The sequence below is a fragment of the Cricetulus griseus genome, chromosome 6, assembly GCF_003668045.3.
Source record: "Cricetulus griseus strain 17A/GY chromosome 6, alternate assembly CriGri-PICRH-1.0, whole genome shotgun sequence".
In the NCBI taxonomy this organism is placed as follows: Eukaryota; Metazoa; Chordata; class Mammalia; order Rodentia; family Cricetidae; genus Cricetulus; species Cricetulus griseus.
Genome location: NC_048599.1, coordinates 94,772,596 through 94,787,570, shown reverse-complemented (window position 1 = coordinate 94,787,570; position 14,975 = coordinate 94,772,596). Strand labels below are relative to the sequence as shown.

Below are 14,975 nucleotides of genomic sequence, written 5' to 3'. Positions count from 1 at the left end.
AGTTCTCCCTGTTTACCAGCTTGCCTAGCCTGGAATTCTTTTTAGTAAACTGATATTTCAAGAAATGTACTTTTTTATGTAGACTGGCAGGGTGCTGATTTAAGTGTAGGTCATAGACACAGAAAACACCTGATGACCTTCATAATCATGGACAGTTGCAGTGATGAGACTTACACAGAGTCATAGTTTAGGCTTTTTCAATCTGAGAGTGTTGAACAGTGTAGTTTAAAATAATACTATAAACATATAGTTCTTGTATAGGAAAAAGTTATAAAAGTAGTCTGGGCAGTGGTGACGTACAGCACTCAGAGGCAGAGGCAGGCAGATCTCTTGAGTTCGAGGCCAGTCTGGTCTACAGAGAGAGTTACAGGACAGCTAGCCCTGTCTTGAAACTGCCCCCCACCTCTCCCCAAAAAAAGAAAGAAGGTGTTTAATAGTAGGTATTTAATACTGAGAAAACTCCATTTTATTGTTCAAAGTTAGAGAGATATTGTGTAGGGTACTAGTTTTTACAAGTCTTAACTTCATATTGACAAAGCTGAGTTTTTAATTAAAGGTAATCTCATTGACCTTTTTCTTCTGGTTACACCATGGCATTTTTATTTGTTTCTTTGCACTTTCCATTAGGATGGTCTTGTTAACGTGGGATGGGTGGACTGTGATACCCAGGACAGCCTCTGCAAGAGTTTGGATGTCACAGCAAGTTCCACTGCTTATTTTCCTCCCGGAGCCACTTTGAGTAGCAGAGAAAAATCCAGTGTTTTGGTATGTGTAACTTAAAGGAAATTTATATACCTGTAATTGGACAAACACATGCACACATTGCAAGGCAGTAACAATTTGTGAGCAATGTGGATGGAAATTATTGGTTTATATCATTTGATTGTAGGACATTTCATAACTTGGCACAATTTATGAGTGTTTCTTACTCAGTTTTAAAAATCTCTTACAGGGTTTGTTTTCCAACCAGCATTTACATTATGCTTAAGACAATTATATTTTGAAATGATAAAGGAATGTACTATATTTTAAATACAATGAAAGAAATGTTTGTTATGAGTTTTCATTGGTTTCCATTTAATTGTAGTGTTTAATGTTGAATATATAGAACTTTAGATTTGTCTGAGCTGAGATAACCTATTTTTTTATTTTTTTATTTTTCTGTTTATATTTAATATCCATACGTGCAAGTAATGTGTTTGGATCATATGTCCTCCCCACCACTTTCTCTCTGAACTTCATGTTCTCTCTCACGCCTTTTATGTCTGGCACACCCTAATTTGTGTGTGTTGTCATTGTAAGTTTGAGCTTACTTGCTGATAAATGCCAAATGTATACACTGTATGTTTATCCTCCCTGCAATGTACATACACATAGATGTTTGTACATGTACATGTATATTCTATCAGTATGTACACATGAAATGGATAGGTGCAGATACGATTTTCTTTTCATAAACAGGATCAAATAGTGGATAGTTTTTATCAATATAGCAGAAAAACAAGTTTTGTGACTATATTTGTATTATTTTAGTTATTCATTTATGTATTACTTTATTTTTAAATGTCCTTTTAGAAATAATCTCTAAGTATGATCTACTGGTTATGACATGCTTAGATTAATGCATCCTGTTTTTGAGACATATGGTATACTTTCATGGCTATAGGCAGTGTTGTACAATCTTGCATGTTCATCTTGTATATTTCTTTAGTTATCTTTTTGGAAGGGGATAGTTGCAGCAATTCTCCCCAATTCATACTGTCTGATTCCTAAGCCTATTCCCTAGCCAAAAAAATATTTCATATAAAAATATTTATGCGGGGCTGGAGAGGTGGCTTGGTAGTTAAGAGCACTGGCTGCTCTGCCAGAGGACCTGGGTTTGATTCACAGTACCCATGGTGGCTCACAACTGTCTATAACTCCAGTCCCAGGGAATCTTATATTCTCTTCTGGCCTCCTCCAGGAACAGGCATGCATGTGATATACATACATAGATTCAGGCAAACACACATGTAAAAATAAATTTAAAAAATATTTATGCTATAATCTTTAATATAAAAGCACATTTAAGAAATTGAGGTTCCTTACTGATTGCTATATATAGATGCAAAGCTGTAACATTCTTTATTTGGAGATGGAAGACTTTAAGTTACCAGGGTACATTGTAGAGCTGAACCTTTGAGTTACTGTGCAAGATTTTTTTCATGCTGTCATTTGTAATATGTTTGTGAGAATCCTTGGTATTAAAGTTTTGGTTACAAATTAAAAAAAAAAAAAAAAAGAAAGAAATTGAGAAGGAAACTGGTTTTTCTGCTCCTATGTTAAGTAATACCTAAATTGTTAGTATGTAAAGATACATACTAACTCTATGGTTAATACCCTGTACATTTTTTTTTTTTTTTTGCTACATTCTTTGCTACATGTGCTTTGTTGATAGGATGGCACAGGGTTTTAAGCAGAGGTGAAGGAGGTGTGATGGGAGGTGTGTTTGCATTTTGTGCTTTAAAGAAATAACTTGGCTATCAGACATGTTTGACGAAATCTTTGTGTGTTTTACTCTTGAATCCTACCTATGTGATTTGGTTTCCTAAAACATCCATAATCATTTTCTAGCTCTAAGTCTTATAGATAGAAATACTGTAATATTAGAAGTGTTCTAATAGTAAGCTCTTAAGAGACTGTGAAGCGTGGGTATTGTGTAAAATTACACAAGCATACTTTGCTGATGGCGTAGAATTCACTTCAGATTACAGAAAGGATTACCACAGAAACTCCCACTCTCTGAATTAACACCTCATAATTCCTTTACATCATTATTTTTAAAAAGAATAACAACAACAAAAAATCAGCATGTCAGTAGAGGTGCTTGCTACACAAGCCTGGTGACCCGAGTTGCTGTGTAGAGAGCCTGCGTAGAGATAATAGGACATAGCTAGCTACACAGTATCCTCTGTCCTCTCTATGCATGTATGGTATGTGTGCACACACATGTATACTAGTAAACTTTTTAATTGAAAGAAAATCCACTTATACAATATCTTTAGTAATTACCAAAATATGGCACACTTTTAAAACAGTGTCATTTGGAATAATTTTTAAAAACTGCTTAATGCTGGGCAGTGGTGCACACCTTTAATTCCAGCACTCAGGAGGCAGAAGCAGGCAGAGCTCTGTGAGTTCAAGGCCATCCTGGTCTACAGAGCAAGTTCCAGGACAGTCTTCAAAGCTACACAGAGAAACCCTGTCTCGAAACCATCCCCTGCCCCCCCCCAAAAAAAAAACTGCTTAACTTACATGATTCTTAAAACTTATTCTTAAAACTTAATCTATAGAAATTGAAATAAAATGTCAAATATACAAGAGTATTTATTTAGAGAGTTTATAATATGGTTCATTTGTTCTAGTTTCTTAATTCATTGGATGCTAAGGAAATATACATGGAAATCATTCATAATCTTCCGGACTTTGAACTGCTTTCAGCAAATATATTAGAGGTAATGTTTTACAATAATAAATATTGACAACATTGCAGGCCTTAATATGTTAACAATATATTATATTTGTTGCTAGAGAGTTCAAAACTAGCAGTTTTGAAGGGTTATATATTAGTTAATTCTGGGTTTAATTCTGATTACTGAAATTACGTGTTTCTAATTCAAAAGACGTAGGCATCCCTGAAAGTGAGCTTTGGAGAGGACTAGAAAGGCAGGAGGATATGGATGGCAGCGCAACCTCCAGTCTGATTACACAGCTCTGTTGTTCACTGGGATATAGGAAGCATCTATTGAGAGTATTTACTATTGTGTTTACAAGGCACAGTTAGTAGTAGACTCAATCTTTTATTCCATTCATTACTTAACTCTGCATTTAGTGTTTTCACCAAATACTTTATTAAACCTAAAAAAAAATCTGATTTCTCCAGCCCTACCCCAAGTATTAAGTTATTAAGGTCATATTATCTTCTTGGAACAGCCATTGCTTTAAGATTTTTCTAACAGTGACTTACATAGCATTATTACTACTGAATAAGAGAATATAATTCACTGAGTTTAGATAAGACTTAGAATTAATGGGTAAAATAGCCAAACTTTATTTTATGTCAAAGAAATAAACTTTGGATCCTTAGCCCCTTGCTAACATTGCTTTTTCTTGTCACTTCAAGGATCGTTTGGCACATCATCGATGGCTTGTATTTTTTAATTTCGGAAAAAGTGAGAATGTAAATGATCCTGAATTGAAAAAACTGAAAACTCTGCTTAAAAATGAACATATTCAAGTAAGGAAAAAATATATACTTTGCCTAGCTTGTGTACATCCTTACTTTTCTCTCCTTGGTTAGTTCAGCCGAGGGTTTGTCCTTTTTTTTTTTTTTTCAAAAACAGGTTTAATGTCTAGGGATGTAGTTGTTTGGTGGAATGCTTACACGGTGTGCATGAGCCTCTGAATTGGATACCCCAGTAGGGCAGAAATCTGGCAGTTACACAAATTTGTAATCCCTGCTGAAGCAGGAGGATCAGAAGTTGAAGGTCATCCTCAACTAGTTAGAGAGACCAGCCTGGACCACACAAGAGTCTGTGATCCTTGAAGTACATGTTTAGTTTTCTTACTGGTATCTTTTGGTGTATAAACTTAATGCTGTAGACTCTTACTGTAGCTTTGCCCCCTTGGTTTTGGTCTGTCCCATTTGCTTTGTTTCAAGGAAATAGGGCCTTGCTGTAGTGCAGCCTGTCCTGGAATGTGCCCCCACCTCTCTCTCCTGACTCCTGCAATTGTAGGCTCTGCTACCATGCCCAACTGCAGAGCCTTCTCATTTCCTTTTACATTCCTTAAGTGACCCCATTGATTATTTTGTTCATTGTCTATGTATTTGTTTGTTCTCCATTGTTTCCCTTGCTTTACACTTGTGTATATGATATTAGTTCTTTTAAGCTTTTGTGACTTATAAATTCTGTTGTAGTGCTTATCTACAGGACACTTACTAGGAGCATCCACTAATCAGTAATGTGAATATAGTTCTGTATACATAAGTGGATGTGGAGACTAGAAGTCAACATTGTATGTCTTCTTCAATCACTGTCAACCTAATTTCTAAAATGTTGTCTCTCACTGAACCTCAAATTTGCCAGCTGAGCTAGACCAGCTGGCCTGTAAGCCCCAGCAAACCTCTTGTCCCCATCTGTCCATTACTGCGATTAGAAGTGCAAGTCACTGTTCCCAGGTCTTACTGGTTTTTATCTATTTTTGAGATATGATTACTGTATTTCTTCTTTCCCTTTCCTCCCTCCAAACACCCCCATATACCTCTCCTTGCTGTCTCTCAAACTCATGGCCTCTTTGTTATTTTAACATAACTAGTGGATACCAGGCTCAGATCCACATGGTTGCACAGCAAGCAGTTTACTAATTGAGATGTCTCCCCAGACCCCTGAATGTAATTGTTGAGTCACAATTCTTCTCTAGTTTCTGTTTATAGTCCTGGATCACTTTTCTTCCTGGTCACAAATCTGTCCATCTGATTGTTATTTTTAAAAGATGTTTTGTCCTAAACACCACATTTCCCAAATGGTTTAGCATTTGCTTGTGTTATTTTTGCTGTTTAATTGACACTGGGAATATCATCCCTTTTCTACATTATTTTTGAAGTGCCTCACTTGGAAAGTCACCTTTGCTCCACCACAAGATGAAATAGCCCCTACCTTCTTTTCAAGAATATTTTTCTTGAAGAAATTCACATTTTCTTGGAAACTTATTCTTAAAACTTAATCTATAGAAATTGAAATTGCAGGTTTCTAAACTGTCTAGGAAGCATTCTTAATTGAGTTCAGTAGTAAATGTAAAGGAACCATGTCTGTCCCTTCATTTTATAACCCATTGACTTCTAATGTCATTTGGAGATAGTTATCCTTATGGGCATTTGAAAACTGTATAAAATGCTTTTTATTCAATTCAGTGTTCTGTTCCAGGTTGGAAGGTTTGACTGCTCTTCTGCACCAGACATCTGTTCTGATCTCTATGTTTTCCAGCCCTGTCTAGCAGTGTTTAAAGGACAAGGAACCAAAGAGTATGAAATTCATCATGGTAAGTGTATTAGTTACTTTTCTCTTGCTGTGATAAAACACCATGACCAAGGCAGCTGATAGGAGGAAGGATAAATGATCCATCACTATCACTGCAGGCAAAAATGGCAGCAGCAGGCATGGCAACAGCAATAGCTGAAAGCTCACACCTTGAATTGCTAGCAGGAAACCTAGCTGGGAGTGGCATGAGGCTTTAAACTCTCAAAGTCCATGCCATTGGCATATCTCCTCCAGGAAGGCCATACCTCCTAAACCTCTCCAAACAGCACCACCGTCATCCATCACAGTGAGACTAGAAAAAATTGTAGAAATTCATCTTGATTTTCAGATAGAAATATTCTAGTTGTGATTTGTATTTTGTGGACACAATTATTATCAAAAATTTGTTCTCACTAGCAAATATGAGGAGAGACATTTTTAGTCACATATAGTTAATCATTTTATTGTGCTTATTCTTCTTTTAAAGATCTTTTTTTTAACATTTTGATAACTATTTCAGCAAAAAATCTGAGGGTGGCACATCACCATGTGGGGATTTGTTTATTGGCAAAGGAAACATCCCCTGTGGTCTCTGTTTCACCATGCCTCATTCAGCCTCCGCCACCCAGCCTGCCTGCCCAAGAACTCTGACTTCACTAACTGCTTTGTCTCTGATGTCCTGAAAGACATGCAGTTCAGTGAGTAAGAGATACTGATTCAACAAGTGCTTCTTTCTTAAGCATTCCTTGCACCACGTTAAGATGAGGTTATAAAGTTGCAAGACATGAAGTCATGTCTTAGATACTTCTGTTGCTGTAAAGAGACACCATGGCCAAGGCAACTGAGAAGAGAAAGCATTTCGTTGCCTTGCTTACAGATTCAGAGGGTTAGTCCATGACCATCATGGCTAGGAGCAGACGCAGACAGCAGGTAGGCAGTTGTGCTAGAGCAGAATCTGAAGGTCGCATCTGATTCACAAGTTGCAGGAAGAGTAAGACTGGACCTGGCATGGACTTTTGAAACCTCAAAGGCCATACCTTCCTAATCTTTCCCAAACAGTTCCATCAGTTGGAAACTAAATATTCAAATATGTGAGCCTATGGGGACCATTCTCATTCACACGACAAAAGCTGTGCTCTCAAGAAGTTTGGATGGCAGTGTGATGGGGACAATAGAAAGATTTCTAGGGAAAACATGAAAAAGCTCAGTGACCACTTTATGTAAATCTCAACAAGATCCAAGGTATTTGTCTGTGGCGTAGGTCAGTGGCAACATGTAAATTGAGCATGAACTGCTTGGCTACTTAAAGCAAATACAGAAGTGTAAGAAGTAGGGCCCTTCAGCCTAAAGCAGTGGGTCATGACCCCCTTGGCAAACGTCTGTCTCCAAAAAAATAGATACATTATGATTCATAACAGTAGCAAAATTACAGTTACAAAGTATTAACAAAATTAATTTGATAGTTAGGGGTTACCACAACATGAGGAATTGTATTAAAGGGTCACAGCATTAGGAAAGCTGGGAAGCACTGGGCTAAAGGTACTGTGTGAATAAAGGTATGACAAGGTAACCCTTAGGCTGGGTGTTGGTGGCTCACACCTTTAATCTCAGTACTCAGGAGGCAGAGGCAGTCGGATCTCTGTGAGTTTGAGGCCAGTCTGGTCTACAGAGCTAGTTCCAGGACAGCTAGGGCTGTTACACAGAGAAACCCTGTCTGGGGGGTCGGGGGGAGGGTAGATAATCCTGACTACAAGTCCTATTTACAAGTCAATAAGGGCAAGTGAATGATTGTCATATTCATAGCTTCCAGTGAAGATGAAAACTGAAATTGAAAGTGTTAAATGACTTGCCCCAAACATAGACAAAGTAGATTTTGTTACATGCACAAGTATATAACTCTAAAACCAAGCTTAGAACTCTAAGCTATGTTAGAGCCTCACAGCAAGATAGGTTATACTGTGAGCCTTGCTGGCCCGAACTCACTGTACCTCAAGCTCAAACTGCCCTTGAACTTGCAGTCTTCTGCCTTAGCCTTTGTAGCGCCAAGATTACAGGTATACACCACTGTGCCTAGGTTGGAGTTGCATATGTTACCTCTGAAATTTGTCTCTGTTTGCCTTGTTTCCGGTCCATCATCACCTTTGTCTGCAGTTGCTTCTTTCTCGTCTGCACTTAGTACCCAGCACACCATTTTCATGCCACTGCTCTGCAGTTTGATTCTTCTGGAGAATGAACTCTGTGCTCCTTAGTAGAGAGGCAGTGACATTGTCTGGTTTGCCCACTGTTCTGTCTCCAGCTCTGAGAATAATGTCAGACATATCAACTCTATAAAGAGTTATTAAAGGAAGAGGGTGCTTTTATACCTGTTTCTGCCTGTTTTCTTAACTTCATCACTCACATTGCTCCTCCAAATCTTAGCTTCAAGTACTTTTGAATCCTTGAACATGCCATGTTCTTCCACTCACTTATGCCATCACACATGGTTCTACCTCCTGAATTACAATTCCTTCCTGTTCCTCCAAATACTTAGCAAACCCCAAATAACCTTCAAAACTTACTCTTGTACCCTAGGAGGCACACCAAATCTGAAAACACTTCCCTTTATGTTGCTAATAACTGTAATGCACCTTGCACTCAGCACCTCTGTGTCCCAAGTGAAATACACAAAATAGAAATGATGTGAGCTATACTTAACCTCTGCCCTAAAGAGTTTTATACACAGGAGAGAAAGCTGGCAGGTTAAGGAATCTTTTTAAATGTTTGAGTGTGGAGGAGTAACTTATATCCAAATAACAACTATTTGGTGGTTGGGGGTCTGGGAAGAGCTCTGAGTTTCTTTATGATACTGCAGTCAAGGCACATGAAGGTCATCTGAAAGTTAGGCTGTAGCGACTGTATCAGGGTTCAACATGCCATGTGCGATGATCAGAAGGTTTCATATGGCAGGAGGCCTTGGCTCTTCACCATGTGGTGCACTCTAGATTGCTTACAGTGTGGTAGCTGACTAATCCCAGAATAAGTAATCTGAAAATGAGAAAGCAGGACAGAAGTAATACATGAGATCACAGCCCCATATTCTGTTGGACACTTGTACGTGAAGTAAATGTCATTAGAATTGTCTTGGAAGGAAACTGACCTTCATTAGGTAAGTGTAGATTGTACTTACAAAGAAACTGAAGTAGAACAATCTTCTGAGATTAGAGGAAGCCCTGAAAGAGCAATCTCCATGGTAAGATGTAAAGCATACACAATGGTTACCCAGTAGAAGAGGTGATAAGACACGTTCCAAGCACAAAGCCCAGTAGATTTATTCACAGACCTGAGATAAGAGAGCCCTGTTGATCTTAGACCACCAGGACATCAAAGACTAGAAAGGTCATTGTTGAGACAAAGATTATCTCAGATCTTCTCTGGAAAGGCACTGGAATTTCATCCTAAGGGAAAGCAGGGAGTTACTTGGTTTTAGAGAAGTCACTGCCCAGGGTAGGTGGGAGGCAACATTGGAAGGAAGGGACAGCAGAGGCTACTTAGTCACTTAGGGTGGGACTGCCATAGAAAATTTTAGTAGCCAAGAGAATGACAAAGTTCAGTAGACTGGTTTAAACCTTTTAAAAACTCAGTGTAATTGGTTTTTGTTAGGATGTAGGGGATTAAGAGAGGAGTCAGGTAATTCTCCTAATTTTATTTAGTGAATCGGGTTTCGAGTAATGGGATCTTTTAGTGGGGAAGTGGGGGAGTGTACTAGATTAGGACTTGACAAGAAGTAGAATATGTAGTTCACAGTTGAATGTATGCTGTGGCTTCAATAAAGAAATTTCAGCCAAAAATGAAGACATCTTAATGTATATTAATTGTATATTGATGTATATTATACTTAATTGTATGTTAATGGTAGGGGCCTAAGTGAATATGAGTTAATGTGAGTAAAGAAAAGAGAATCAATGACCAGGACCACCACGTTTCAGAGATGGTCAGAAAGAAAAATGTGTGAAGCAGTTCAAGAAATAGCATTAAAGAAAACAGGCAGGAGAGTATAAGATCACTTGTCATTCTATATGTAAATAGTGGTTAGTTGTCTTTTCTGTTGTACCATGACATTAAAAGGAAGAGCTTTCTCTTTTTCTATTTGCCATGACAATAGACTGTATCTGACTCAGTGCTCGACTTAATTTTGTCTGTTGGTAAATTGGAAGGCACTTAGAGAAATAGAGCCTCTTGTAAAGAAAGGTCTTCTGCCAAGCCAGGGAGCATCTTGTTTATGTTGTGACAAATCGTTAAATTTATTTAAGTTTGGTTTTTGTTGTTGTTTTTTAAAAGTGACTGTAGTACCAGTAGGAAAACTGGGTTCATTCAGGAAGGCTGAGGCCAAAAATACTGGTGTGGCTGTTGCAGTAGGCCAGACTGAGCTGCAGCTGCAGCAGAAGCAGTGAACATGGTGCTAGGGCAAGAGATGGAGTTAACACAGTCATACGAGAACAAATAGACAAGAACCCTCTCACTAGGCGACTGGGGAACAAGTATGCCAAGCCTGAGACTATGAAGAAAGAAACACATAGGAGTTGGGGAGAGGATGCCCCGTTCTAATTCAGATACATTAAGTTTAAAATATCAAATACATATTTCCACTGGACAGCTGGTAATACATATTTGGAATTCAAAAGAATACCAAAGGGATTATTGTACTTAAATGGTGAGAAAGCATTCCACAGATGTCTTGTCATTTAATGAGTCCAAGAAACTGAAGAATGTACAATAGAAGGGGCTTCCTGGTACAGCAAGCCAAGGTGAAGATACAGAGCACAGAAACCTCACGAGAGCCAGTGCATCCATAGGTCCTTGTTCCTTGAATATTTTAAGTATTAACATTGGAATGTTTCTGTAGATAAAGAAGACAGCACATACTTTAATTTTTCTGAATTTATAGGAAAGAAGATTCTATACGATATACTTGCTTTTGCCAAAGAAAGTGTTAATTCCCATGTTACCACACTTGGACCTCAAAACTTCCCGGCAAATGACAAAGAACCATGGCTTGTTGACTTCTTTGCCCCGGTGAGTTGCTTTTATTTGTCATTTCAAAAAGCCATTTTCTCAACAACTTGAACATCAGTACTAGAACTGTGTGGGCTCTGTGCTTCTTATGGGTGCTCCCAGGACAGAGGGCGTAGGCAGAATGTGCCACTCAGTGGACTTTGAGTCACTTCGAAGAGACAGTGCAGTTCTTTTCTTTCTTTGTCTTTTTGCTCATGCTCATTCTGTTCCTCTCAGTGGTGCCCGCCATGCCGAGCTCTTTTGCCAGAGTTACGGAAAGCATCAACGTTGCTCTATGGCCAGCTCAAAGTTGGCACATTGGACTGCACGGTTCATGAAGGACTCTGCAACATGGTAAGACTTTGACTGTCCAGTGTTAAAACAATGTTTCAGATGCATACCTATTTATGGTAGTAATATTGAAACAACTTCAACAAAATAGTAAATTGTAGTTGAATTGTAAATAAATCTATAGAAGGTTGACTATATACAAGGCTTCGTTTACCAAAATCAGGCATGTATTTATTTGGCTCATGAAACACTTATATAGATTTCCATTTTACTTAAGTCTTTGTACTTTTTAAACATATTTTTAAGTTTTAGTAGTCTGCAAGTTTATTCTTAGATTTCTTTATACTTGTCAGCTTGAGTAGTTGATTTGAGCAAACAGAACATCCAATTTAAAAATTGTTTTAATGTGAATGTGACATTATGGTTATGTGGGTGGCAACATTTATATTTTAAATATCTCTGAATGGGATATAAAACTGTTAATAAACCAGACATGAGAGAGGTATAGGTGTTTTAAGAGTAGCCATGAGTGAATGATGATCATAGCTATATGAAAACATAGTAGTTTATTTTCTTTCTATAATACAAATGCTTTAATTCAAAAACTAAAATGTTACAGGAAAAGAGGCAAGGAATTGGAAGGCTGGTTTTTAAATACATAATAGAAGAATGTAAATATTTGACTTCACTAGTTAAGAAAATACAAATTACATCAAAATTTTGATATTTTCCCTACCCATTTAATTGACAAAAATTTAGAAATGTAACAATATTCAGAAATGTTATAGTGAATGGATAAGCCAGGCTAGGGATGTAGCTCAATGTTAACGACACTTGCCTCGAATGCTTTAATTCCTGGCTTCAAAACCCTGGCACTGAAAAAGAAATCTTTACCAATTTGAGTAAATCCTAAAAAACTCAATTATAAAATGAAAAAAGCAGATTACATAGCAACAGTTAAGTGTGATAAAAATCAGAGAAAAGTCTTTAAAAATTCAAAACAATACAGTGTGCTGCTTAAGATAATGTACATGTAGTGAAGTTTAAAATAACAGCTGATTGGACCTGCTAATTTCAGCAGATTAGGGAGGATGGGGCTGAGGAAGACAGTGTCAACAACAAGCCAGAATGTCCAAAAACTATTAATCATTAAAAGTAAGAGGAAATATGTAGGTGTTTATGAGGTTATTCTCTTAGTTTCAATATGTTTGAAGTTAAAGTTGGAGGGAGGGGACTTCTAAGGAATTAAATAAAGAGAGCCAGTGGTGTCTCATGTCCTTTTGTGATTTGGAAAGTAGATGCCAACCAAAGGTACAAAATCATCATGGAGTAATAGTAGTTCTTTATCCCCTTGACAAGTATCTCAACTATCTCAAGTATCTCAATTAAGGAAAGTGTAAGAACTAAAAATACAGCATCACACTCACCTGAAGTAAGCCAGGATTCACCACGAATGCCCATCCTCCACTTGCTTCCCATGAACAAGTACTTAGTCTTCAATGGCTCAGTGACCTGGTCTATAAAGTAGTTTGTATTATTAACAATTGTTCTGAGGGATGAATGAGATTGTGTGTGGCTAGAGCTCAGCAGACAACATGGGCTTGTAAAGTTTTAGCCAGTCTCTTAGCCTAATAATTCTTTGAAAACATTTTCAAAACTTCATAATGTTGCTAATTTTTCTAGAATTATGAATCTTAAATTTTCTATTTCCTAATGAGCTCTTATCAATGTTAGGACCTATAGGTCAGCTACTGCAGATCACACATCCATAAACAGGGAGTCACTTTGTAACTTTAAAAACTACACAATGCTTCCAGGGCTGATACCCATGTTAACTGTGAGGAGGGAATTAAAAAATGATCATTTCTTAGTACATGACTTATAAATCTTTGATATAAAATATAGTTGTGTTCATTTATTCTTGATACTTTATGTTGCTGAGCATCGCTCTCTAGGATGATTACAGTACTGTCATTTAAAAAAGTGACTGATAATGTCTTTTCACGGCCTCTTCCCTCCTAGTTCGAAGAGAGCAAAAAGATGAAATGCGTATTAATCAATTACTCTGGCTCACTTCCCAAGTTGTGGTGCCTTTGGACTTTAATAAATAATGATTAGCTATTCATCAGCACAAGCTTTAATGCATTTGTTAAATTTGTCTAACCTAACATTCTTCATCCACCAAGAAGATAGCAGTAGATTTTTCCAGTCTTGTTTAAGGGTGTTAGAGACATGGCTTAGCAGTTAAGAGCATTTGTTGCTCTTACAGAGAACCCAAGTTCTGTTCCCTGCACCCACATGGTGAAAACAGCTATCTGTAAATCCAGTTCTAAGAGATCAGACACCCCCTTCTGACTTCCTGAAGCACCAAGAAGCACATGGTGCATATACATACATTCAGCCAAAACAACCACACACATAAAACAAAAAATAAACATATCTAAAAAATTTGCACAAAATTGAAACAAACGGGTAAAACAAATGAATTTCTTCTTTCTTACAGTATAACATTCAAGCTTATCCAACAACAGTGGTATTCAACCAGTCCAGTATACATGAGTATGAAGGACACCACTCTGCAGAACAAATCCTGGAGTTCATAGAGGTATTTTAAATTAGAAACTCTAGCTAGAAATTTTTCTGCTTTTGTGTATACTTTGCATAACTGTATTGGACTTACTCTTTTTGTGCCAGAAGGTTGTTTTGAAAAGAATTCTTTTTGTAAGCCTTGGTTGTTGTTGTTGTTGTTGTTGTTGTTGTTACCTACTGTGGTGTCTTCTATATAGAGACCTTCTATTGAATATAAGAAATATAATTTCTATGAAGCCTGTCACCCTTTGCCTGTTTTCTCCCAATGCAGAAGTCCTCATCCTTAGCATCAAGGCCAGGCATCCTGCACAAAGCTTTCCCATTGTTAGCTTGGAAGTGCTGCAACCACAGCATCTCCTTGGTTTTCATTCTGTCTTGATTGAATAATTACAGGGGCTTCTGGAGAAATGAAAACTTGTAGCATATTGTCCACTAGTGTCCATTCTGCTCTGTCCTATTTGTCCTCCTCCAAAGTAATGTGTTGGGTTGTGTTGTTTTGATTGCTGTCCTAGTGAAGCTAATGTGTTAGTATAATACAAGCTGAGGCTCTGTTAAAACTGTATTTGGAATATACAATTTCAAGAAAGGTGTATAGCTCCTACATTTAAATATCGAAAATAATAGTAGTAGGCCTTATGTTAGTAATTAAATTGTTATTTCTAAACATATCGTTTCTGATAGCATGACAGATATGTGTGGCCTGTGTAGGTATGCGGATTACTCCTAGAACTTGATTATATGTTCTACCTGTAATCTCCAAAATAACTCTTTTCCCAGTTTACAGTGATTTCAATGCTAATATGAAAATATGTCTCTTAAGAAAATTGATTGGCAAAATCCAAACTTAATAAATTTGGTAATTCATTTTTTAAAGCAATTCATGATAGATTTCTTTTAAATATCCTTAAGTGTCTTTTGGTTTCTCGAAAATAGGAACTTTCAAAATGACAAACCCCAACAACTTTCCAGAAGTACATGAAAAACTTGGTATGTATAATAATAGTATCT

The 14,975-nt window shown here is 37.3% G+C and overlaps 1 protein-coding gene across 1 annotated transcript in view; it reads left to right on the top strand.

Annotated features, from left to right (window-relative positions):
• Positions 1 to 14,975, top strand: part of Dnajc10 (DnaJ heat shock protein family (Hsp40) member C10) — a 40,939-nt gene that overhangs the window by 16,559 nt on the left and 9,405 nt on the right. Inside the window, exons 10-16 of the mRNA XM_027420072.2 lie at positions 628 to 765; positions 3,405 to 3,494; positions 4,163 to 4,276; positions 5,964 to 6,078; positions 10,981 to 11,108; positions 11,325 to 11,441; positions 13,882 to 13,983. Of these exons, the coding sequence (XP_027275873.1) occupies positions 628 to 765; positions 3,405 to 3,494; positions 4,163 to 4,276; positions 5,964 to 6,078; positions 10,981 to 11,108; positions 11,325 to 11,441; positions 13,882 to 13,983 (804 nt within the window). The remainder of the gene's footprint in view (positions 1 to 627; positions 766 to 3,404; positions 3,495 to 4,162; positions 4,277 to 5,963; positions 6,079 to 10,980; positions 11,109 to 11,324; positions 11,442 to 13,881; positions 13,984 to 14,975) is intronic.